The 26,861-nt window shown below is 52.7% G+C and overlaps 1 protein-coding gene across 5 annotated transcripts in view; it reads right to left on the bottom strand.

The window, feature by feature from the left end:
* Nucleotides 1-26,861, bottom strand: part of PAK4 (p21 (RAC1) activated kinase 4) — a 90,369-nt gene that overhangs the window by 10,048 nt on the left and 53,460 nt on the right. For 4 of the 5 annotated variants that reach the window (XM_074937326.1, XM_074937325.1, XM_074937327.1 and 1 more), the window contains exons 2-4: nucleotides 18,088-18,311; nucleotides 2,922-3,617; nucleotides 1,196-1,678 (exon numbers count right to left, since the gene is read on the bottom strand). In XM_074937326.1, the coding sequence (XP_074793427.1) occupies nucleotides 1,196-1,678; nucleotides 2,922-3,617; nucleotides 18,088-18,291 (1,383 nt within the window). In that variant the 5' untranslated portion in view covers nucleotides 18,292-18,311. Of the gene's footprint in view, nucleotides 1-1,195; nucleotides 1,679-2,921; nucleotides 3,618-18,087; nucleotides 18,312-26,861 lie in introns of those variants that run through there. The other variant, XM_074937328.1, reaches the window with a different exon arrangement.

The raw sequence follows: 26,861 nt of genomic DNA, 5'->3' as shown, positions 1-26,861 counted from the left end.
AGGGTGCAGAGCGGGGCATTATGGCCGGCACCGGCAGAGGAATAGGGCTGTGGATTTTAAGAGCCAGCAATGCAAACGTGGCTGCAGCTCCGTAACGTACAGAGGAAAAGCCTTTTAGAAAGGAGGAGAAAATAAACCTGACTTGAATGTGGTTCCCTAAAAGGCAGGGTTCACCCCACCAGAAAAGCCACCCTAGGCCTAGCTAGAGATCAGCTGGGGTAGCACTCGCTCTACAAGGAGACTGCATCGCTGTGGCATTTGCCAGGTGGACAATGGAAGTCACAGAGGGAGAGGGAACAAGGAACGCTTACTGGGATGGTTGTCCCCAGAGGACTGGGCGTTGCTGGTTCGGCGACTGGGGAGGAACGAGGCTAACGGGGACCAGGAGCACCTACGTAATTGGGGAGCCTACGTCGATATTCAGACCTGACTTCTTGCGAGTCCAGTCTCATCAACTTTCAGTGGGAATTGGGAGCCCAAGGGCTGGCTCTGTAAAGGAATTTACGCACCTAAAGATGCAGATGGGCGCTGAGTGAGATTTTTCAAAATCATCTAAGCAGGTCAGGCACCTAACTCGTTCAGGTGCTTCTGAAAACCCTGCTGAACGCCTGTCTGCATCTTGAGTTGGCCAAAGACCTTTATCTTCAAGGTCCTGGGCCCAGGATATCTAAAAGACAAGACTAAAACTCTGCGATGAAGATCGCAGTCATCAGCGACACCCCTATGGCACCATGAAAACTTTCTGCAATAAGGGTAAAGCTCATCTACCCAGGAGACGAGGCCGCTTCGGGGGCTGGTCTGAGGCTGCGGAACGAGCTCCCTCAGAAATGAAGTGCGAATTCCTTCTCCAACATATAGAATGCACAGGTGTACGGGAAGTTCCAAAACATCCCCCCCAAATCCAGACACTTTCCACCCAGGGGACAGCATGACAGAACCAACCGAATGGACTGCTCCCCTTGGGGCATGCTCCCCTTTAGGGTTCCAAGCTTGCACCCCAATGAGCAGCGCTGACTGCACGTCCCACGCCGCCAGCGCACCCTCCGGCCCGAAGGGGACTGCAGTCCCCAGAGTCCCCTGTCCATAAGGCAGGGCTCTGAAGAAGTGGGGCTCCCACATAGGCGACTGTCTTGGAGGGGTAAGTAGCCACTCGCTCTCCCTGGAGAAGCTCACGTGTGTTAGACGTGCCACCTACCTCATTAAACAGCAGCTCACGTCTTTGCTGCTTCCGCAGGTCCATTTTCTTCACAGCCACCAGCTTCCCTGTGCTCTTGACCGTGGCGATGCAGACGATGCCCGTGGAGCCTTCGCCGATTTTAATGAAGTTGTCCAGGTAGGTGCGGGGGTCGCCCGGGTCGACCACCATCTGCAGGGCGGCTCGGAACTGTTCGTGGGAGACCCGCTGGGGCTCGTGCTGTGGGGAGCGGGGCTGCTGGGACACTGTGGTCGGGGGAGGCGGTGGAAGCGGCTGGGGCTGCTGGGAATAAGATGGCTGGGGGTTTGACTGGGGGATGCGAGTTAAGTGGGGCTCTGATGCGTGCGGGGAGAGTCCCGGCTGGGGTGGCTCTGGGTTTTTGGACCTCGGCTGGCCTGGCTGGTGGACCCTGGAGGAGCTACTGCTCCCGCTTACTGGCCCATTGGACGCCATTTCCTGGGGCCTCGCAGACCTGGGTTCTGCCTGGAAAGGGGGGCGGGGGGGGAGGGGGAAAGAAAAGAAACAGCACATCAGCAGCTGAACGTAGAACAGAGAGGCCGGGAGATGTAACATCGACCCCAGGCTCTCTGATCGCTGACTGCCTTTGCACAGAGCAAAAGCCGCTTCCCACTCTGAAATCTTCCCTACCAATAGGCTGCAGGGAGGAAGAGGAAAAAGACATCAGGGTGGCATCCTCCCATGGGGTTACCAGAGAAGCCCTGCTGAGACTGTCTGAAGAGAGACGGCAGTGATTAGAGTTTACGCATTGCTGAATGAGAGAGACAGAGAGAAAAGAGAGAGATCTGCATTGGGATGGCTGTGAGGAGAGGGAATAGGTACGAAGAAAGGAAAAAAACAAAAAAAAAACCAGACATCCAGACAGCATCTACAGGTGTTTCTACTGGACAGGGCCTTGCGAGAGAGGCCTCAAGCATCCGTTGGCATTCCTAAGGGAGCTACCGCTGGAAGGACAGAGCAGTGATGGTGCAGGATTGCTACGGGGAGCGCGGCCGCAGCAGGAAAGGGGCAAGAGCGCGTGGCTGCTGAAGGAGCGCGCAGCGCGGGAGAGCTACCGAGAACGCAGCGGGCGTAGAGGAGACAGGTGCTGTTCCAGGAGACAGTGCAGGGAGCAAAGCTGCGTCCACGGTGCGGCAGTGCAAGGCTTGCTAGGAGGAGGACAGGGAGCCAATGCAGTGGTGATGCAGAGCATGCAGCTGCTGAAGGAGACCAGTGTAGCGGTGGCATCGGCTTGCTACAGGGCTCAGAGGCAGCGGCTCAGGGAACCGGTTTCTGCAGGAGGCAGCATGGGCCGCAGAGCATGCAGCTGTTAGAGAGGAACGAACCATCTTCGCTGCACGCTAGAGGTTTAGCACCACGATGCACAGAAGTGTCCAGACAAGCCGGAAGGTGGCCACCAAACCATCCCGCCACCCACTCTGGCAGGCTGCCAGAAACACCCGCTTCGATAGGCCTTAAAATCGATCAAGAGCGGATATACCTCATGGAAGAAGCCGCTTAGCGGAGGATTAACTTCGGAAGCAAAGCAGGAGGGGTGCTTTGCCTGGGGGGTGTGCATCTGCTTTGGGGGCACTGTTGGTAGGTTGGGAGTGAACCGAGCCCGAACACGGCTCAGCCTTAGCTGCCGCATAGTCAGGAGAACTCAGTTCTTACCTAGGAGACCGAGTCCTAACCTGGATCGTGGCCTGAGGGGTGGGGGAACCTTTACCTGAGAACCTGTGCCCCTGACAGGGTCAGTCTCAGCTCGTGGATACGTATTAAAAGGCCGGCCGGTCTGCTGAGCTGTCTTCATCACCCCTTCGGAGACGGGGATGTTTGGAGTCCGGATATTGGGCCCGGAGAGCGGGCGTTTGTCCCGCGGGGATTGCGGGCTTTTCTCCCCGGTGTACGTGGACTTGGGTCTCTTGTCGGAGGCATCATGGCGATCCCTCCTGACCACACGGTCGGCCGGCTCGCTGTAGTCCCTCTCCACCGGGTAGTCCCGCCTCCCATCCCGGTCATGGGCTCTGGGCCTGCCCTCCTTAGCGGGCTTGTGGTACTCAGGAGGGGGCGGCCTGCCGCCAGGGTGCTTGGTGGACTTGCCGCTGGGCTCCTGCCCTCGGGGCTGCTGTGGGTGGGCCCGGGTCTCCTCCCTGTCCCGTTTCCTCTCCCTGTCCCGATCCAGCTCGTTCCTGGCTTCGTGGCGACTCCTCTCCTTGTGGTCCTTATTCCTGTCCTCGAGGGGCCGGGCTTTGGCCGGCCCCTCGTTGAGGCCGTTCTCATGGAAGAGCTGGTCACGGCGGGGCTGGAAGGGGGGACTGTCCCGGCGCAGCGAGTTGGAGCGGGACACCGACATGTTCTCAAACTCATCCAGCAGCCAGGTCAGGGAGCCGTCCTTGGCGGTTTTGTTTCCCCGCACGATGGTCTTCGCGCAGGACATGGGATGGGGGGGGGAAAAAAAAAAACACAGACACACAGAAAAGAAAAAAAAAAGGAAAATGAAACGACTGGTGGTGAACATGACACGCGCGTGGTGGCAGCTACACGGCTCAACTGCGAGACACACCAACAGGGACAAACGAGGGGCAGGTTCTTAACACCTACCAGTTCAAGCACACGCCTCCACGCACCCCCAACCTGCACACAGCCTCCTGTCCTATCCCCCCGGCCTCTCTGCTACTGCCAGCAAAGGCACTGCTCATGGGTATGGTGCCTGCCATGGCCTGAGAGGAGATCCCCACCAGCTCATCTCAGACAGGAGTCACCGCAGAGCTCGCTGCTAACCCGGGATAGATCTGAGCCTGCCTCTAAGCCAGTCAGCCGCCAGGCTGGGGGATTTTACATCCTTCCTTGCAACATTGACTGATGTCTTTTCTCTGCAGGTTAGAAAAGCCTGAGGAGTTTAACGCTCCCAACCCCACCTCCAATGGGAACATGTTTTATCTAAATGCCGTGATCTCTGCCCATTTATGCAGGACGTGACTTTTCCCCACCTCCACCTGTGTCCGATGATGGCTCAGTCCTCCCGGTCTCACCTGGCTGCCCTGCCTTACCAACTCCAACCAGGCGAGGCGGACGCTTCGCATGGGCTGCAGGTTTCTGTGCACCCCACGGTTACGAAACAGAAGGCCTTGCTCGCCTGTCTGATCACGCAGGGACACGCAGCAATTACAAAACCGCAACCCGTGCCTCGGCCCGATCTGAGCGGGTTTGTAGTTTGCTGACAAAACGAACTGGACGGTGCACATCGAGAACGTCGCCACAACCACCCGCAGACCCCACGTAACTCAGGACGAGTGACATTTGGTTGAGCCGCCCTAGGGCGGAGCAGACCGGGCCTGGAGGCAGAGCTGTGCGTGAGCCCAGGGCTGAAAGAGCAGATGGTGCCACAGGTCTGGCTCGAGGTGCAGCAAGCAGAGGCGTACGTGACAGCAGGCTTGTGGGAGGCAGCAGGTCAGAGCCCCGACCTTTTACAGCAGAAAGGATAAAAGATCCCTGGATCCGTCAGCAATTTGTGGCCGGGGCTGTAGATACGTCTGCGTGAGGTGTCTAGCACAAGCCGGCCCTGGGCAGGGGCTAGCACAACCGAACCAATACAGCAGTGCAGGGCCTGCCGTCATCCCAAACAAAACCACCCCGCTCGCGGCTACAGCAGGGGGACCCGTCATGGCAACACTAGGACCCCCGCCAGGAAGCTAGTTAGGGAAAGAAAGAGGGGGGAGGCGAGAGAAACTCCACCCGTGCGGCCAAAGAGGTGAGCAGGGTCGGTAATAGAGACAGCGTTAATACAACCGCCAGTCGCGTCCAAGCTCAGGTCAGAAGCATCTCCACAAGGGCTCATCTGGTGCCCGAATCCCACGTGCAGCGTCGAGGGCTTGCAATCAGCAGCGGCTACCGTGCGGGGGAAGAGCTGAAGCGGAATGCAGAAGCTGGAGCAGAGCAGTTACGTCTCTGCTCGTTACTTGCAGGTGCTTTCAGGCCCCCCGGCCTGGCGTGCCGAGAGGGTGGCGCAGTTAGTGGCTACGGCAGGGGACTCAAGTCAGGACCCCTGGGTTCTACTCAAAGCCGCGGCGTGCCCCGTGCAAGAGAGCTGGTGTCTAGAGGAGGGGGATCCTCTCACCTTGTTGAAGAGGGGGCGCTATGAAGCTATTTGCACAGCCCCGGATGACCCGCAGAGGGAAGGGGGTAGAGGAACGCAAAGAATTGGTACTACAGGCCAGAAGCAGAGTCACTTTGGACTGTAGTCACCAGACGCCCCACGGCCAGAATTCCTGGGATCACAGATTATAAAGCCTCCTGGCAATTGAGTTTTAAGCCACTCAGCAGAGAGCCGAGCCTCGCCCCTCCCTCCCGTTGCTGGTTTACGCTTTTTCACTCTCCTGCGTCCCAGGGAGCACAAAACACCTCCACCGCCAACACCCTGGGCTGCCCTGTGCCAAGCTGTTCTCCCTCCTTTGCAAAGCTCCAGCTCAGCCTTCTCTCTGCCCATCTCCAACTCCGCTTCCCTACAGGCAGCTGCTTCACCAGCCCCATGCAGCCCAACCCCTCGCCACAAGAGTCTTCCTCCTTGCAGCAGCAGCTACCAAGAGCAGCGTTCCTGTATCTCTCCGCCTCTCCGTCCCATTTGAAATCTCAGCTAAGGACACAACTCCTTTCTCCCTGGCCTATGCCCGTTTCCCCCACCCCATCTCTGTACTGCACGAAACCCTGCATGCATGCAGGAAGACACGCTGCACGACACAGGGCCTCAAGGCTGCGGGGCAAGACTCCCAGCGAGGTCAAGGGCCCTTCTGCCAGAATAAGTCTTGCTAGAGGAATCCCAACTCGTTAGGGAAGATCCAAGGGCCGCTTCGCCTCAGGGCTGGAGCCCCAGCAGGCTCAGGGGATTTCATCTGAGGGCCTTGGCTCGCGTCTCGGTGGAGGGGCCTTGGTTTTGCTACCAACATGCCGATTAACAAAATGTGCAGAGGGAGGGGCTCTCTCCCCCAAGGGGGGCCTGGCCGACACCCAGCTGCAGCAGGCTCTCGGCAGGACTCCATTTAAGAGAGGTAAGAGGAGGGGTGGAATAATTTAGGCCGTTTAATACTTGGCGGCCCACATCCTCCAGAGACCTGCCCGTGCCAGGGCCTCTGGGATCACTGGAAATGCATGCAGGGGCTGTTGCATTTGTAACACCCTTGTGAGCCCACTTGATGCCAGTAACTCCCGGGAAAGCCTTTCAGACAGGGAAGGTTTTGAGGCCAGAGCGTGCAAGTCACTGCATAGGTTTCCCTTCCTGCCCCCAGTCAGCATGGGCTGGCCAGGCCCCTCCCCCAGCACCGGAGGCATCGGACACCCCAAGACTTTATTAACCAGGTTAGAAGCTGCGTACAAGAACGGCAGCAGTAGAAAGCGATAATACTGAGAGGGAGTTTGCTGAGGCAGGAGCAGGCATGATCGAAGCAAGAGTGGGGATGTGGGAAGGAATGCTTGGTCCTAGCTAGGGGGTGGCACACTCCTTGGCTTCTCTTTCTCGCTCTCTCAAATACGCATCAGGGCACTGTCCAGGCGTTAACGAGTTAAATCCTAAAGAAAGCTGCGATTGTAGGAGAACAGTCCTTTCAGGCCTCAATTGAGATCAGGGGCCCTTTGTGCATGTGGTCACACAGTCCCTGCCCCGAACAGCTTACAATCTAACTCAATCTAGTTGGGGATTGGTCCTGCTTTGGGCAGGGGGTTGGACTCGATGACCTCCTGAAGTCCCTTCCAACCCTGAGATGCTATGATTCTACGATGGAACATGGGTGGAAGAAAAAGACACTCCTTCTTCTAGATTAGGAAGCAAGGCACAGAGCGATGATGAAGAGGCTTGCCCAAGGGCACCTGGGGAATAGAACACCGGTGTCCTGACTTTTAACCACTTCCTCCTCCTCAATCCAGGAATATTTGAGTGTCCAATCACAGACCTTGATCTAGCCACTCCCCGAGGACTTCCTTCCCTTGTGAATCTAGAGATCTGTAAGACCAGAGTCCTGCACCCTGAGGTTCCTGCACAGCGGCTGACTCAGGTTGCCATGATCCGCTGGTCTCCAGAAAAGTAAGAAGGTGCCACCTCAAATCAGGAGGCACAAAAGAAAATTGAGACTATTTGTAGACTGTACAGTCTTTTCTTGTACGTGTCCTGGCTGTACCTGCCTCTGCTATGGTGCGGAAACGGCGGCAAAGCAAAGGGAGAGGTTATAAGTTCTAGTAACCCAGACCACAACCCCAGGACCCCAGTCAAGTGGTTATATAGTCTTGGAATCCAAAAAGCACTTAAGGAACGGATCAGCGTGATGGGAGTCATGTCCTGCGAAGGTGCCTGCTCCCTCCTTCTGCCTTCACTGCACACTGCTGCAGTCCTCTTCATGGCTCTCACAGGCAGCTCCCGCCTGCCCTCTCTCTGCCCGCAGCCCTGCTTTCAGCAACTGTATGTGTGTGTTGGGGGGGGGGGGGGGGCGGTGAGAGAGAGAGATTGGGGGGGTGATTGACAGCACTGGGTAATTTATGGGGGCAGTGTCACACACGGAATGACAACGGGGGTTTATTTTTAAGCATCTATTGCAGAGCAGTGCGGCAACCCACCTCCCGTCCCCCACCACGCCGTCGCCGTCACCCCCAGAGCACCGCAGGCCATCCTCAAAGCTGCTCCCCAGCAAGATCAATACACGGGAGTTTGCTCCAAGCCTCTGCCTGCACAGCACACAGATTTATACTTGTCGCGTCTTTCTCGCAGAGCGCATGGTTGCCTAGTGGCCGACATGCAAGCCTCCAGCCAGAGCAGCTGAATCTCATCCAAGCAACCCCAGCCGCATAAGCTTGAGTCCCACGCTGCCAGGGAAAGCGGCTTTGGATGCAGATGAAAGATGAAACTGCTCCTCAAGAGTCCGCGGGCCTAGGAAGACTCTTTCACCACAGCAAAGAGATTTGACTAAGGGGGCAGCCAAGCTAGGGCTGTGCTCTGAAGAGATGGACCCAGTCTTGTAGAGCACTGGGGGAACGGAGGTGAAAGGCTCAGAGGAGGTCCCTGGCAATGAAGAACAGAGTCGAGTCCGACCAAGTGCCTGGCCCTTTGCCCCATCTCAAGTAGGCCTTCCCTGGCCAACCTCAAAACGGCTGAACAAGTTCTCAATAGCTACATTCTTCTCCGCCTGCACCAATACCTTCTGCTCAAAGGCCTTGTGGGGAAGAGACCCATTATCTGTCTGGCCCAGCAGGCCAGACATTTCTGGTGTTGTATATGAAGGATTACCATTGCCGTCAAGCAGTCAACAGTGTCAATACTTGAGGACAGTGGTAGACAGTGCTCAAAAAAGATGCGGGCACTCGTGTCGGAGCAGCAGCTGCTGTCATGTTTCATGCCCGTCAGCAGCCTCTGTGGGGACGTCGCAATACCAAGCTAAGGACCTACAGAACTGCACACAGTTATGCCAACTCTATCGCACGGCCATGACCCGTGGGCACTGAGGAAAGCCGAGGAATGCTGGATTGATTGTCTCTCCATAGTAACTGGCAGGACAAGATTAGCAACAAGGATACCCACAGCCAAACCCAGCAACACCACTTGTCCAGTTTCAGCAGCTCCCTTGGTTCGGACAGACCAGGATGGAAGAGGACGAATTCCTGAGCGTGTTTACGGAGGAATGCCGCCACAGGACCAGCGATTACGCAAACGCCAAAAGCTTCGGCAGCTTGAGAAGTCTCCCAACGGAGGACAAACTGACAGACAGGCTGCCTTAAGGTCCTACTTGGAGATCGAACCAGAGGGCCGCTTGATTTGCTATGAGACTACTATGGCCCTGTGGGACTTGCCATGATGATGAATCCTAATACCGTCAGCTAAACTAGACTTGGAGGACAAGGTGGATAATTGGACGAGCTCCTAGGGTGATACTGTGGCCAAAAGGGATGTAGAAAGAGAGGACTCTCAAGTAGGGAAGTTACAGGAGTTCTGTATTTGGCCCTGGTGCGACTGCTGCTGGAAGGTGTATTCAGGGATCCACAGTTCAAGAAGGACATTCATAAACTACAGAGGGCCAGAGAGCGACCAGAATGATTCAAGGATTGGAAAACCGGCCTTGTAGTGAGACTCTAGGATCTCAATCTAGTTAGCTTAACAAAGAGAAGGGTAAAGAATGACTTGATCACAGTCTACACATACCTACACATGGGAGACAAAAAATGGATAATCATAGAATATCAGGGTTGGTGGGGTCTTCAATCTTGCAGACAAAGGTCTAATAAGATCCAGTGCCTAGGAATTGAAGCAAGACAAATCCAGGCCAAAAATAAGGTGCATGTTTTTTTTAAACAAAGAGAGTAATTAACCATTGGAACAACTTACCAGGGCTTGTGGTGGACTCTCCATCATGGCTGTTTTCCTAAGAGGTCTGCTCCAGTTCAAACATGAATTATTTGGGGCAGGTCTCTGGCTTGGGTTGCACAGGAGGTCAAGACAAGTTGATCTCAGCCTCCCTCTGGGCCTAGAGTCTATGACTGAACTGCAAACATCAGCAGGAGTCTCCTGACTCTCTACTTACAGGAGTAAGCAGCCAGTGCACCTCTAATGAAATCAAGGCATTACTATCAATTGACACCAGTTTAAGCCAAAGGGGAATCAGAGATAACAGGCCTCCAACAGATTTCAAATAAAGATGGAGAGCGAGGCAGGGGATGAGCACAGGGAAGCTGATCCACACATGCTACAGAGAAGGCTCTCCCATACCCCAGCAGGGAGACTACGCGGAGGGGCAGAGAGGGGACTTTATGAACTCCCAAGGATGGCAATTTCCCACCAGATCCTACGTCGAAGGGAAGTTGGGGGGAGCTCAGAGGATGGGAGTAAGATGGTTGCTTCGTACATGAAGACAGGCAACAGATGCCAGAGATAGTCAGCAATTGGCCACTACATCAGAGCCAGCCTCACCACATCCCATGCGGCTATGGAGCAGTTTGAACTCAGCCAGCAAACAGTACCCAAGTGTATTTATCAACAAGCTCATAAGCTACCCCGAATCCAACTCTTCAGCTCCTACAAATCCACCCAGCGTCCCCACACGGGCAGGCTCTCCCTCCCCACACGGGAGAGATGGCTCGACGCGAATCATCAAATGCATTCCAAGCCCCTTCACACCTAACCCAGAAGTTCAGAGGAAACCCAAAGGCCCAGCTGAATGAGAGCCAAACACTGTGTGACCCTCTGCTCTGCAAATACAATGCAGCCAGCTTTCAGCCAGCCACCCTGTGGATGGAAGAACCAGAGATTACGCAGAAAGTACTGGGCATCTGGACTCCCAAGACCTGACCCACTTCTGCCACTGACTCGCGAGTTTCCAAGTTGAAACTGGTGTAACCCTGGGCACGTCACTGCCCCCCAGCCTCGTTAAGAGGATGCACGCTCCTCCAAGCCAGCAGAGGAGAGGTAAGGGCATAATGCCAGCACAAGAGCTTCCTGCTGGTGCGCATGGAAAACGTGTGCCACTGGAAAGGCGGGGGTGAGGCAGAGGAAAGAGATGCTCCAACCAGACTGGTTTAGTGGGCACAGTAATAGAATTTGGGCTCCTGCTGTCTGGCATCAGGTTTATGGATGCCCCATCCCGAGCTGAAGCAGGAATGCAGCAGGGCGCAGGGGAAGAACTAGAAAGGAGGCAGAAAAATAGAATTTGGAGCCAAGCGTAAGCAGGCGGAGTTCCCACCCCGCTCCAAACTCAGCCCCTTTGGGGAGTTTGCCTTGATCTTTAACAATACAGGCAAACTCCCTAAAGGTCTGCTGTTCCAAGGGTTTTCTCTGCCAGACTCCCACGTTCCTGCCCTTAGTTCCCTCTGTCTCAGAGAGGGACACGCCAACCCACTGATATCCTAGGCCGGAGCGAACAAGACCCCGGCATCTTCATGAAATGTTTAGCACCTGACATTAAGGTGATCTGGCAGAAGAGCCCTGGCATTCCTAGGCAGGGTCCTAAAACATGCCACCTCGCCATGTTATACTGGGCTACAAGCAAGAGAAAAATCAAACAATCCCCTACCTTGCCCTTCCACCACACCCAAAAGTCATACCGTGGCCCAAATCCCACAAAGCTTTGTGGGTGCAAAGGATTGTGGGACACGGTGGGTCTCACAGGAGAAGTTTTTGGCTAATTTGTTGGTCACAGACTTAAAAGTTGCAAATCCCAGCCCTATAAGGGAATACGGCAGCAGCATATCCAGGGGTCCGACCGCAGGAATAGAAACAGGAGAGCTGAATTCTAGTGCTGGCTCTGCCACTGACCCACTGCACGGCCTTAGTCAAGTCACTGCCCCCCTCCCCCGTGCCTCGGTTTCCCCATTACTTGGAAACGGGAATACTAACTGCTCGCCATGTGTGCGTCTCAAGGGTCTTACGTCCTCCTTTCCCAAACAAGTAGCTTGCGGTAACAACAGATCAATAGCGGACATTGCTGCTAGTAGCCCCCTCTGCTGCTGGGCTCCACTGAGTACATCCTGGTCACAAGTCAGCAGCAGTAATTGGATGACACCTTCCAGTATAAAGGATCCCAAGCGCTCTAGGAACAGCTCACCCACCCCTGAAATGCAGCCACCCCGGGGTGGGAGAGCAGCATAACACTGCCCAAGCTTTCTGTCTAAGAGCCATTTCATGCCTGGCCCGGTCGAGGCCTGGCCCCTGACGGGGCTCTGTGACAATACAAATAATACATTCAAAAAGCTCTACGTTTATTCCAAGCCACTGGGGTCAGCACCAAGCCAGAGGGAGGAGCTCCACCTACTACTACACTCCCACAGGTCGCTTCGGGGAACGTGCCCCCTTAAACACTGATGCCACTTCCTGCAATCCCTAGGTTCAGCTTCCTTGGAGGTCTCCCATCCACGTGCTGCTGGCCCAGCAGGCCTTTGCTTAGCATGTGAGATCGGAGCCGGACATGACAGAGCTGCACCAGACAAACTAGGGGAAAGCACTGATTGATGGCGGCCTTCCCTGGTCTGCGGTAGCAGAACAAGAGGCTGCAGAGAAGATCTCAGCAGGGACAGATTCACAGCACTCCCCCAGTCCACAGAGCCATCAAGATATGGCAGCCATGCCCGCTGCTTTCCATGCGGCTCTTCATTGCTCTGGGAAGAAGCCCAGGGTGCTATGAAAAACACTCTTCCTGCATGGTAACTGGCAATTTTCTCTGCAAAAATTACAAGGTGGAGCAGCCTCCACGACCCGAAAAAAACCAGGGCTGTTTCCTCTTCTGTCTTGACGGGGTTTTATTTTTAGCTCAGTCTGCAGCGTATGCAGGAGGGCAGAGCTTTCATGCCTGCAGCCCACAAAACAAAAACCATCCCTGGCCTGGTGCAGGTGAAAGGGGACGCGGTGGGGAGGACCCAACGATGTCAGATAAAAATGTGACTGATCAAAGGGTTCTGCGGAGACATCAGGAAGGAGGGTCTCCATCAGGCGGCTCAAGAGAAGAGTTTGCAGCAATTAGGGATTTCGGGCCTCTGTGAAAGGGCCGTAATTTTCAAACAGCATTGAGCACCTCCCCGGTGTCGTGTAAACGGACCATCAGGTTGGGCACCCACAGCCACTGCCCACCCTCCCGCACCGCGCTCCCACGGGCTTGTGGAAACGGAGCTCCGGGACACACAGGTCCATAGGTCCTCTCTTGCTTTCCCCTTCCAAACCCCTGCGCTGAGTGGCACCAGTTTTGGTGCCGGTTGATGGCCCTGTTCAAAACTCGCACCCAGAGCGGCTGGTACTTGGAGGTTGCCCGACTTAGGTCTCTCATCCGCTGGGGCTGCTTAATACGCTCCCATCGAGCGACGCTGTCCACGCAGTTACAGAGAAGGGGTAGCCACCAGCTACATTCTTAGCAGACAGCGGGCCACTTTCCTTGATTTAAGCGGCGGGCTAGCAGGGCAGGAATCACTGATGACCTTCCAGGTCAGAGCCGCTGAACCGGGGACAAAGAGATCATGTTCCAGTGCTGTTGAGGGGGTGGGATCCCTGCTAACCCATGGGAGGAGGGGGGAAGAGGGCCCCCTGTTAAGCGGAGAAGGGATTTCAGTGAAAGGCAGGCTCCCGCAACTCCCGTTTTCCACCCAGTCATGTTAAATGAAGGGGCGGAGGGGAATATCTTCGCTTCCGCCACAAAATTAGCTCAGCTCAACCTGTTTGTGTCTTATAATCCCTGCTTTTTCTTCCCCTGTTGCCACAGCAACTCACGCAGGGCAAACACCAATCCCCCTCAGGATTCCCCTGCTGCTGAGCTCAGCAGATCAGAACAGGTGGAAGGCGGTGGCGCACAGCCAGAACCAAATCAGTACTGCTTGGTGTGGAAGGGGATCAAGTAATTCCCCAGTCCAAGCAATTCTCCCTCCACCCCTCGCTGCAACTGATTCCCCTAGGGAGACCATTTCCTCAACAGGTGACTCCCCTCCCTCCCTCCTCTCGATCACACCCCTGGCTCCGCAGTTCCCCGGGCTGGCTGAGCCAGTGCTGCAAGCATCCGGTTGAGCGTCCGTGGAAAGAGATCCCGCTTGCCCTTCGGGTTCTGGTTTGCCGGCACGGATTCCGTACGGATCCTCCCCAGCAGGGCGAGTCGCCAGCCCTACCTTAGGTCTCGCCCCGTGACACCTTGGCAAGGGATTACACGAGACCTTGCTTCACAGGCTATCTCCCCAGGCCTGACCCTGCCATGTGCTGCGCAAGCTGCCCTCATGTGGAGGTCAGCGGGAGAGGCGGGCCCTGAAAGCTACTGGAAAGCAGCGACAGCGATGCAAATCCATCACCCCAGCGGTCCCAGCACTGAGACCACAGCCAGTCATCCTGACCAAGACTCTCTCATTGTTTCCTTGTGCTCCCCTGCATATCTCTGGCCTTAGATTGTAAGCTCCTCGGCGTAGGCACTGTCCTTTGGCTCCGTTTGCACAGCGCCGAGGAGCTCTGTGACTAGGGCCCCTAGGGGCTACAGTAACTCAAAGCAGCAGCAGGATTCCGCTCGGGGGCCGCGGGACAGCCACTGCTGAATGCGGGCGCTGCAATTCCTGCGCGTGGTCTGTGGCTCAGCCGAAGCGCTTTGCGGATTGATAGGATGGAAGAGGGCTCACTGCGACTCTGCCTCACGCAGGCACAGAGTCCTACGAGCAAGGCGAGAACAAGCGTCCGTTTTCAGCCCTTCGAACGGAGCCAGCGCTGCGAGGCCAAGGGCTGTTCCTAAAGCCGCTCGAGCACAAGACTTCAAGAGCGTTCGGAGCGGTTCCACCACAGCATTATTAACGGCTGCTTCGTGGTTTAAAGTGGACGAGCCGAGGGAGCGAGGCTGGCCGGCCCTGCAGGAATGCAAGCTTAAGAACATAAGAACGGCCAGACTGGGTCAGACCAAAGGTCCATCTAGCCCAGTCTCCTGTCTTCCGACAGTGGCCAGTGCCAGGTGCCCCAGAGGGCATGAACAGAAGAGGGAATCACCAAGCGATCCATCCCCTGTTGCCCATTCCCAGTTTCTGGCAAACAGGGGCGAGGGACACCGTCCCTGCCCATCCTGGTTAATAGCCACGGATGAACCTATCCCCCATGGACTCATCTAGTTCTTTTTAGCTTCAAAACTTCTGCTGCTACTACACTGAATTGTTTACCACAGAAGGATGCTGGTGTCCAAAAGATCAAAATGCCGGAGCGCTCAGGCAGGTCGGGATGGAGGCAGAAGGGACACAGGTTGGACGAGTGGCTGTAACCTCCCCCCTTCTGGAAGAGCAGCACTGGCTTCCGAAAGAGAAAGGTATCACTGGAAATGGAGTCTGTACCTCTTTATGTGCTAACAAGCACAGAGAGTTTTACAGGCATCCCCTGGGTCAAGTATATGGACAGCAACTCACCCAAGGGTGGCATGTGAGGTCTCTGCCAAGAGCCAGTTGTCATAGCCATTACCAAGGGTGTATACAAATAATATTCTAAAAGTAACGCACCTATACTGCAAGTTATGTTCTTGGAGCCTTGGTGTTAAAGGCTGGTCACTAGGTAGGGGAGGGTTCAGGCAGGGGAGAGTAGACAATTCTCTCTCTCTGGCTAGTCTTTGTCTCTCTCACAATGTAAGTCTATTTTCATATTAAGCCACCAGCTAATCTAAATTGCTAAATCCACAAGAGACAGCAGAATCTAGAGGAAGGAACACAGCAGGACAGTGCCTGGTTTATGAAGGAAGATCAAAGGACTGGTTTGATATATCTGGGATTGCAAAGAGACCCACAGAATCCTTCCCCGAAGAGACAAGCTGACAGCATAGCTTGTGTCATGGAAAAGGGATCACAGCCTGCCTGACTGGAAAACACTCGTGAGCAATACTTCATTAGACAGGAGAGTACCTTGATAAGTACGTCTAGGCTCTAGAATGCAGGTTACAGTTTTAGTTTATATGTAAACATTTGTTTCCCTAGCCTTCTGCTTACGATCATTTGAATCTCTAGACTTGCTTAAATAAACTTTTATGTGCTGTCACTATAACCTAAGTGCTGCGAGCTCTCGCACGCTCAGGGCAGGTGGTAGCAAGGTGCCTCCCAATGCTGGGTACCTCCCGGAAGAGTCACATTTAATACCATTAACACACCTTCATTCATCGAGGCCTAATCTGCAAGGTGCCAAGCACTTTCTATTCCCATCGATTTAACGAATGATCCCAGCAATTGCCTCCAGTTTTAAAACAGTTCTACTTCCAAGCACCGTCCAAGTGAGGACTGCTCCTGGGAAGATCACAAATCAGCACACAAACTGCTTCAGAGAAAACCTGAGGGCTGGGTCCCTGAGTGGCGCTGGACTTTGAGCTACCACATCATCTCAAAGCAACGCAAGGTAGCTCCTGCAAGTGTCCAGCTTGCGGTCTTCTGAGTAAGGACTTTTTGGAAGTAGTGAGAACTTCGGTCTACAGTGCTTATCTGGCCCCCATATCTGAGCCCCTCACAATCTCTATCTTTTATCCTCAACACCCTGCTAGGAAGGAATCTGCAAAGATCCCCCTTTTACAGGTGTGAAACCAAGGCACAGAGAGATCTCACAGGACAGCTGTGGAGGAGCAGGAATTGAACCCAGGTCTCTCTCAGTCCAGCTAGTGCTCTCACCACAAGACTCTCTGTCCTCCTAGCTGGAATTGGATTCCTTTGAGGCGGGACATTGACATCTGTTGAACTCCCTAGTCCTTGCTTCGACTCCCGCTCCCCTCAGACATCACACACTCTGCAACTTGCTGCTGAAGGGAAGGCGCAAAACATGGCATAAAAACCAGTCTGGCCATCTGTAATGAATATATGCAGAGGGCTGTTTAAACATAGCCAAGAAGAGCATGAAATGACAGGCTTGTCTTTACCGGCAACCTCCCTCATTGCCGGAACTCGGCATTTTTTAACCTACATATCTAAAGTGCTTTAAAAAGGTGAGTCTACCTACCTCCCCCGTTTTGTTTTTTTTAAAACCTCCTCCCTGTAATTGAGGCACAGATCTTTAAGTGATTAGTTCAAGGTCACATGGCAAGTCAGTAGCAGAGCTGGGACTCGACTTCGCTCCCCGACGCCCAGTCCTGCTCTACGGCTACTAGCCAACAATGGCCCCTATCCCCCGGCATTCCCACTCGCCCCCAACTACCCATCCCATCATTAGTGATTGAACTGGTAGCACATTCAGTTCCATACGCCACAGGAAATCCTCTTCGGTGACATTTAAGGCTCTCGATCAGTCTTCTCCGGTGTACCTTTGGGAACTTCTAATTCCCCACTCATAGGTTTGAGATGCAAGCTCAGGCATTGCAAGACTTCTGTATACTCCCGGAAATTGACGGATTCAAGGTTACCAAGCTTTCGCCATCCCTCCCACACCCACACCTCGGAGTCTTAGATGTAGCTATTTCTAGTTTCCAGGCTGGCCTTTAAATTGCTTGCTTCCCGTGCCTTACCCAGTTCAATAGGTTTCCTTTTTTATGAGCAATCATGTGCCCAGGGGAGACAGTGCACGAAAACACGCAGCAAAAGACTAGCGGACCCAAATACTAGAGCCTTTGTGCCCCCGCCCTAGCAGGCAAGTTCGCCCCGCTCAGGGCTAATGCTCCATGTAGACACATTCACCTGGAGAGGTTTAGAAAGAATTAATTAGGGTTAGCGTGGAAGCAGCAGCGATTTCCAGATCCTGGGTCTTCCTGACTAAAGCAAATGGACAAGCCACAGTCAAAGTTTAAAGGACAGGAATGATGGAAAAGACGAACACTGGGAAAGGGGAAATGAGTGGGATGCAAGAGGGGTAAATGCCGTTTAATACCTGTGTTTCCCTTCACACATTTTTAAACTCGCCATTGAACCAGGAGGACCAGGGGGCCCAGGGAAGGGAATACAGAGCCTTTGGCCCTAATAGCTTAAATCCACCCACGTTGGGACCACCGATGATTCTCGGTGACTAGCAAGAGGCAATTGGGTGGGAGTTAGTTCTGTTCCTAGTCAGAAGACAGGGCATCATGCACATAAAGATGCTGTTGAAACCTGCACCCTCGCTGGCAGCCTGAGGAGAGAGGTGGAGAAACACTGAATGGGCTGTGGAGAACAAGTGGCCTTGTTACTTGGCCAAACTGGCACCCCAAAAATGTAAAAGAGGAGAACAAATTGCCCCTGGCCAAGCTTTTCTTCTCCTTCAGGGCTGCCAACATGGCACTTCTTGAAGCTATGAGTGCAGGTGCCTGGGTCCTGTAGAGGTGTTTTTTCTGTGCTACAAGTATGAACCCCTAGATATGGATGCCCCTTGACAGACCATGGATCTGTTAGGGAAAGGAGGGACTATAGGGTCTCTCGACCTGGCCTCAGTCACTAGAACGCCCTTTGCTCTTGCAGAAACCAGACCCCGCATGAAGGTTCACCAGGCCACCTACCTTTTGTGAGCCATGTTGAATAGCCGTGATGAACACGGGATCCACCAGTGGCTTGGGTCTCTTTGCCGACTCCTCGATGATGCCCTGCCATTGCCTTGGCAGACCAGTGAACTTCTGCTCTTGTTGGTCATACCCAGTGTGGACCCGGTGCTCAAAGTTTGAGGGAGCAGAGATCTCAACGCGTTTCTTCTTCTTGCTGAACATGGTGAGGTTGGCTAAAAGACCTGAGACGGGAATGAAAAATAAATGTCAAGGAGGAAGGGGAGCACGTACCACCATGGAACTGCCTGAGAATCACGGGAGGCTACAAAAATCAAGCTCCTTCATATAACAGAAGGTGACCGTATGGTAGAACACTCAGATCACCCATCAGGGACCACATGGCAAGCTAAATACAATCAGACAGGATTTAGAATTATGTCACCGCATAGCACCTCGATACCATTTCACCAACTCCCTTTCCAGACAGGGATGCTCTTCTACAAACAGACCAGAGATGGTGATTTGCATGTCTCTCACATCATCCGCCAGAACCATCACAAAGCATTTGAGTATCAAGCCTCAAGAGGCTATTAAATACTCTCCCCAGAGAGGCACACTGAGGCACCCGAGACCTGAACTGACGTGCCCAAGTTTACACAGAGGTCAGTGGCAAACCTGGGACAACAACCCAGATCTCCTGACTCCCACTGCCCCTATTATGTATGGACAGACTAGAAAGGGGAGGGGAGGGGGGAGTTAATATAGCCTAAACTGATTTTTAGTGCTTGGGAAAGGAGTTTGATTGACAGTCCTAAGTTCTTATAACTTAGCCACCAATCAGGCAGAGAATTGATTTAGGTCAGTGCCCCACCATACTCTTGTGAGGTATAAGGGTGGCTCTGTCAATTCTTGGCCTCTTTGCGGAGATGGCCAACAAGGGGTGGTCAATTTGCACCAGCTCTGGGGGAGGTCTGAGATGGAGCTGCATGTCCACTACGAACTGGGCTGAGACTCGCCGACTCACTGCACACAGGTCCAAGTGTTCTCAGATAGGAAACAACTTTTAGTCACTACAGTCATGGGCTGGATTTGAATTGGTAACTCAGAAGCAAAAGGCTCTCGCTCATTACCAATGCCTGGAGCTAGTCCCGCATTCATTTAAAAAGACCGAGTGGTGGAGTTTTAGTCAGTCTCCAGTTTTGCTGCTGTGTTTGCAACAATCTCGCTACTGAACTACCCCACTGCCACGTCTGCCAGAACGGATGCATAGAAATACATTTCCAGAAGTTATTTAGCTATTTTGGGTGCCCACCTTGAGATACTGTCCAAATTTGAGGGGACAGGGACTAAGTGCTTCTGACAAAAAACAGTCTCCTTTAAAGGAGTCCCCCAACTTGAGCAGTCAAAAATCAGTCACTTTTGAAAGCATAAGGCATAAAAGTTTCCTTAGATTGTAAGCTCTTTGGGGCAAGAACTGGCTGTGTTGTGTTTGTACAGAGCCGAGCACAAGAGAGCAAACAAAACAACCCTTGACAGGGGAGAGGAGTAAGTTTCCATGCACAGAGTTCCCCCTGCTAGACAGATCTATAAATCTGGTTTGCACAAGTGTTAGAGACAATTATGGGATTGGTCCTCATGCTCCTTCCGAGGCTTGGAGGAAATATCTAATTGGGCTCCACCCCAGTGATGAGCTGGCAAAAGCTGAAGAACCGGTTCCTTCTGTTGCTCCAGACCTTCGGCGGCTCTGAAGGACCCACCACCAAAGTGCTGCCGAAGACCCGGAGCGCCGCCAGGTGAGTAAAAATTAAAAAGGGATTCTCTCCACAGCTGAAAGCTCAGGGGGGCCGGACAGGCCGGAGTTTGCCCACCTCTTTAACAACTGGTTCTAAACCAGCTTCAAAATTTAACAACCGGTTCGCGCGAACTGGCTCCAGCTCACCACTGCTCCACCCCGTGTAATAAGTCAGAATAAGTGGGACAAACCAGCTAAAATTCACCCACATGGCTCATGACCTTAGAGACAGTCTCATCTCCCTCCCCTATACGCCCTCCCCCACACCCTTACCCAAAAAGTTCAATGTCTCAGTGCTCACGTGGACACCAGAAACAAACAGGACTTCATCCCCATAGCACTCGGTCAGCCAGCTAGAAGAAATGGAGAAGAGCCGCACCCACTGAGCCAACGCAGCCATGCTGTGCAGATGGCATGTATGTTCATGGCAGATGGGCCAGCATGGCCCGAGCATGCTCCTGCTTCATGAACGAGACACATCTCAGCAGCCTGAAGGGTTCTGCTCTGACAGAGATGCCTGCTGCATGCACAAGACAGACGACGATGATGATAATGAATGGGAAATGCCCAGGAGAAATCCAACCCTTCTGTGCTACGTCTGTCCTGCCAAAGCTCAGAAGGAGACATTTACGAGACAGAGCAGCGCACATTGGCAACATGGAGCTTTTCAGGGCTCCTGGCCACTCACGTGTACCCCCGTACCAGCTCATAGTGAAGGAACAGTGTGAAATCTCTCACCTTGATCCTAACCTGGCTACCTCTTCCATCTTTGGGTTCGCTCATGCGCCATTCCTGGTCAGAACAATATTCCTGTCCATGTGTCTTTCCATCTTCAAACCCCCTCACTTTCCGATGGCCTTTCCCCAGATAACCTCATCTCTACAGCCACCTGCTTCTCTTTCTTGTCCCGGGTGTCCAGTTTAAAAATCTGGTTTTCCAAAGCTTTATGCCAAGCATGTTTTGCATCATCTTCGTTAGTTTCCCCTCAAACTCTCTCACTTCCTTCCTATGTCAGCTTAATTTGGAGGCAGATCCTGGAAACCCCCTCTCACGTGTCCTCAACGTGGCTATGTTTTTACAGGCTCACTCTTTCTGGGGAGGGAACATATCTATTTCTGTTAAGTACCACACACACACACACACACACACACACACACACACACTTCTGGCACTAATAAGAACAGCTGTGCAGACGTTTAAAGATCACCTCGTTGTACAGTGACACACTGAACCTCCACCTCAATTGTTCTGCTTTGCTGACATGTCACAGCTCATTCCTTCCTCATGGGTTGGTTGGTTTGTTTAACCAGTTCTCCACCTAAGGCTCATCACAGCTTAAGACAATTTCCCTTCCTGTTTCCTCCAAGCTGCCAGTACCAGCTGTCCCGAGAGACCACACCAAACCAGTTTTGATTCAGGAGTGGTTCTAAACAAGTCGGAAGTCTCTGGGAGGTAAATGAGCACAGACACCGTATAGGACAAGGGAGGAGCCAATAACTTGTTTTGTCCGATACACTGAACAAACAGCACACAAGTCACGGGCAGCGATGATCATTCTCCCCTGCCACCCACAGGGGAGAGAGACGTCACCTAACCCAGGAGAGGACGGATGGCTTTCGGGTTTCTATGGGGCTGGGACAGCCCCTTTGCTCTTCACATGTCCCTAACGTCCAGCTCTGTTGAGCCTCTAGATGCTACTGCAACACAGAGACACCATCTCCTAGGTTTAAGTTCTACTCCTGCTTCTTACCATGGGATCTTCCAGGTGGTCTAAATCAGGGGTTCTCAACCTTTCCAGACTGGACCCCTTCAGGAGTCGGGTTTGTCTAGCATACCCCAACTTTCACCTCACTTAAAGACGACTTGCTTACAAAATCAGACATAATACAGAAGTGTCACAGCCACACTGTTACTGACAAATGGCCGACTCTCTCATTTTTACCACGTAATTATAACAGATTGGAATATAAATATTGTACTGACATTTCAGTGGATAGTATATAGAGCTGAACAAACAAGTCATTGTCTGTATGAAATTTTAGTGTGTACTGCCTTCACTAATGCTTTTTACGTAGCCTGTAGTAAAGCCAGGCAAATATCTAGATGCGTTGATGAACCCCCCAGAAGACCTCTGTGTACCCCCAGGGGTACGTGTACCCCCAGTTGAGAACCACTGATCTAAATAAAGGCCTTGTGCCCTTTTTATGCTTATTTATGAGGTACAAAGGCAGCCTGATGGCTTGTTTTTATATCCCATCCATAATACCTATGTTGACCCCATCTCAATCTTCTGCATTTATCCTCACAACACCCCCCTTGAGGTAGGACAGTGCTATCATCAGAGGAGTAACTGAGGCAGAGAGAGACTTGGGGCTAGTCTGTTAGCTCGCAGCAAGCTGGGCTGTATATCTAGCCTGCCATGCATTAAGCGTTCACACAGACCCTGCTGCCGGGCACTAAGAGTTCTGTAATGTGCTTTGATCTACCCCGCCTTGGAATGGGAGCAGGTCTCCCTAGCTAACAGCCTCACCACTGGATTCCCAACACATTAGAAATCCAGGTCCCGTCTACCCAAAATGTCAACCCCTTCGCAGGCCAGCTTTAAAGAAGTCACTTCGCCTCTCATTTATTTGCTTACTTGTCTGCAGAATAGGGATAATTCTCCTCTATGTTGGACATCTTAGGAAGCCAAAGTCTGTCTTGTTTGTAAGGAACTTTGAGACCCGCAAATGGAAAGTCCTAGAGATGGGCGAAGCGCTGCCGTCCGAGGATTCAGGATTCTGATGTATGGTCACTCAGGTGGTGCACTGGACCAGCAATTACACCAAGACCTTTCTAACTACATCTGTCTCCAGTACCAGATGCTATTTGCCTTGCGACAAAGTCTCAAGCAGCCCTGAATCAACTGGGAAACAGAACCAAACCCAAGAGTAAAAGAGAAAACAGCCAGGGCAATCCCAGAGAGCCAGCTAGTGCGCGCGCTCTCTCTCTCTCACACACACACAGAGCAACCTGAGCACCTAGACAACTCGAGTCAGCGCTAACATGGCAGGACATAAAATCTGGCCGTTTCACCTCATAATTTTCTGCTTAAAAATAAGCATTTTTAATTAATGGGAACCAGCCACCATATGCAGCTCCAGTGTCTAATGTAAAACTAATTGATGTTCCAAAGGGAAAAAGAAATAGTTTATTTTTACATAATTAAGCTAGCTCCAGTGAATGGTGCTGGAGTGACAGCCCCAGAGAGTGGAGGCCTTTATCTAGAGAGCAGGTGCACCGCAAGAGACACAGCAAGCTTCCTCCGCCCAAGCCTGAACTGGAGGGACCTCTGCCAGGGGTGACTGGGGAGTTCAAGGTCACCCATCCAACTCAGGGCTCAGCTTCATCGCCAACTCTGGCAAGGGAGGCTTTGCAAGGAACGTGTGTGTGATTGCTTTCTAGGGTTGGTTTGCAGCGAGTGTTGACCTTAACTCAGCTTCCGTCCACATGCAGATAACCCTTCACTCGCCCATGGTAGTGCTGTTAACTTGGGTTGGCTGGCTGGAAGCCGTATAAGCTACAGCTCGAGTGGGCACAGCCTGGCAGCTGCTACACAGCCACTCTGCGAGCTCCACTTGAGTGCTGTTAGTCCTCCAAGGCCTGCCCGCTATCCCCCCGCACGGGCCCAGAAGGAACCCACCAGTTCTCCCACAGCATACTGCAGGAGAATTCATGGTCCTGCAGCGCTAGGAATCATGGGATGGATGTGCCCTCAGATACATTAGGGCTTGTTACTGGGTTCCCTTTGCAATTGTACCAACCCACTGCAATATCTTGGGCCAGTCACTTCCCCGTTTCCACATGGGAAGCAGAATCCCAAGGCCGCCAGCTCTGGATGTGCACAGAGAAGACCAGTCGTGTTCTAGAGCCCTGAGATCTCAAAGGCACAGGATAAATATATTCCCAGTCAAAGTGATCCTGTGTTTTCTTCCTTCATTTACTCTCCGCTTCCCATATTAAATAACTTGTACTTGTGTTGTTATTCTTCCAACAGAACACCCAGGTTTGGATCCCCGACCTGAAGGCATTTTGCCTTACTTGCTTGCCAGTTGTCCCTGATTTTGGATTAATATTTAAATTTAGAACTAGGAAGAAAATAAAACCATTAAAATGAAGTTCTAGCAATTAAGGTGCAAGGAGAAGAGCACGCAGGGAAGCTGCTTTGGAACGTGAATCTAAATCTGGCAGTGACCTAACAGGCAATCCCTTGCTTGTAACTTCACAGAGCTGTCCTCCTCTCTCAGGCACTGCTTAGAGTAGAGATCAGAGAGCATGATCTCTCCTGCCCGTGGGAGAGAGTCCAGCCATCAGCTTGCTGAGGACAGATAGCTGGGAAGAGAGCCCAGGAGCACGGAGACGCATGATCTCTAGTGGCTGGAACAAGAGAGACTGGAGTCAGCAATTGTGGGTTCTATTCCTTGCTCTGCCACTATGTGGCTTCAGGTAAACCACTGCCCCACTCTGCCTCAGTTTCCCTACTTGTAAAAAGGTGATAATCAGCCCCACTCACAAGAACATGGATGAAAGGTGCTAGAGAGAAAGGCAAAAGGATTCCTGGGACTTGGGCCACGAGGCACCTTATATTTAGAGTGAAACTAAATATCTCAAACATTTTAAAATGCCAATGTTTAGAAGCTAATCAAGCAATTGAAGAATAATCCCTTTATGGCTTTAATCATTTCCCAAGAGGAACCAACTTTAGAAAACAGACTCTTTCTCCCCGCCATCCCATTTGCCCCTTTTCTGGCTACCAAGCAGCTAAGTAAAAAGGACTAGAAGGAAGCAGGGCTAGACCCCATTCCAGGGCAGCAGCAGGTTCACACCTTCCTTGTGCAAACTGCAGGGTCAGGACAGAGTTGCTCACCAGCACCAATTTCTAATCCCATCTATCTCGGAAGATGCACGTGCTGCCTCAGTGCAGGGGACTGGACTAGATGACCTATGGAGGTCCCTTCCCGTCCTACAGGTCTATGATTTCTGTAAACACTGAGCCCGATCCTGCTCCCATTGAAACCTGTCCAAGTTCCCACCCCCCACTTGAGCAGAAGCAGAATTGGGCTTTCCCTGGGCAGTTATCTGCTACACAGTAAATTACGATAGAGGCCACTAACGGCAGCGCCTGGCAAATTACTTCTTGGGCACTCTAGACTATTGCCCAGCACCACAAGTGATGTAGAACAATGAGGCTGGATTTTTCTCCCCAGGCTACCCCTCACTTCAGACTGCCTGAAGGCCTTTTGTCAATTTCCGGATAGCTAGGTACATTCTGATCAGACTAACATCAGCCCCAATCCAACATTCCAGAAGCCTGAAACCCACCCCCCTCTCGGAAGCCCTGTAAACCCAGCCCACAGTGCATCAACTAGGAGCAGAAGAGACCAATTCTACAGGTCGGGGGGGTTTTGTCTCCACGGTCTGCTCAATCCTCAGCCTCTAACGAGGGCGGACAAGGGGATGTCGTTAGCATCAAGCGTGGGTATTGTTCATGATATGGATACCTGCCCGATGGGAATCGGTCCGAGCCTCAGCAGCTCATTGGCCACCACCAGATAGCTCCCCACTGTTTCACTACTGACCTGGATTAGAACCAGTGGCCTAGAGATGAAAGGCTCTATGGGTATGTCTACATGGCTCTGTGGACCCATATCTGTGGGACCTGGGCATGTGGACTTGGTATTTTTAAGCCCATACTCAAGCATCCACACTGCATTGTAAACCTAGGTTTATAACTGCTGGAGCCAGGTCTTACCACAGGGCTAACGTGTCCCTACTGAACCACACAGACCTTCCGCGGCTTGAGCTGCGTCCACGCTGCAAAGTGATAGGGTTTGGACCAGAGTCTCAGCAGGGCTTGTGCGTAGACCCCATCCTCCCTGGATGGGGCCTGGGACCCGAGTGCTTGCTGACTCAAGTCAGACAGATGTATATGTGTGTGTGTGTGTGGACAATATGGGGGTGGGGCTCAAACCCGAGTCTGAGCCCGGGTTTCCAATGCACTGTAGCACACCTGGGAAATTGAGTTTGATACCAACCGAAAACGCACATGTTCTGAAATCGGAAGGGGAAGGATGCTAGCGCCACATTCTGTTACAACCTGGCTCCTAGAAGGGCAGGCACTCTGTACCAGAGTTCACAAAAGCATTATGCTTAAGCCGCCTTCTTCCCACAACTCTCCTCCTGACTGCTTAGAGAACAGAGAAGATCTCAGCCACATGTAGACAAGAGCAGGAATCCCTCTGTTACTAGCCATGGGAGTTCACCCAAGATCAAGCTGAAGTCTGGGAAAGCTGGTGTTCAGGACAGTCACTTCTCATTAAAGGGATGGAGAGGAGTCTCCCAATGTCACAAGAAAATGTGTCCCAAATTCAAAAAGCAGAAAAGGGTCTTCAGCACTGGATATTCAGAGTGCATCCTCCCTAGCTAATCTTTGGAAAAAACAACCTGCTTCTCACTCCAGGCTGTGCCAGGCAGATGGTCTGCGGTATGCATGAACAATCAGACCGTGACACTGACATGGTCAGAAACAGCAGCCTCCTGAGCCCAGACGGAGCATACAGAGTCTTCTCTGCCCTGTCCTGTTCGACCTTTCAGTCCTGGCAGAAGAGCAAGAGAAGGCTTAGACTCTGAGGATCTTTCCCAAAGGATATGCTGCATGTTGCTCCTTCAACATAGTCTGTCTTTTAATGCTTCTAAAAGAGAATCCACCAGAGCCCTGGCTGTCATCTCCCTGCACTCTAGAACTACCCACTAAAACACACGAAGACTTGACCCTCAAGAAACCTCTTGATCAAGTGGGAGTCAAGGAGAGCCACCAAAATAAATCACAGAACCTGACACCACATTCAATATATGCCAAGTAACACGACTGCCGCGGGAACCAGCCACCCTGCGATGGCTCTGAGGCACTGCAACTCAGTCCGACCCACTACCTACCCCCGGCCCCAAATGGCTACTGATG

This window comes from Natator depressus, chromosome 23 (genome assembly GCF_965152275.1).
Source record: "Natator depressus isolate rNatDep1 chromosome 23, rNatDep2.hap1, whole genome shotgun sequence".
Classification (NCBI taxonomy): domain Eukaryota; kingdom Metazoa; phylum Chordata; order Testudines; family Cheloniidae; genus Natator; species Natator depressus.
Note: the sequence above shows the minus strand (reverse complement) of the source record. Positions and strands in the feature narration are given on the sequence as shown.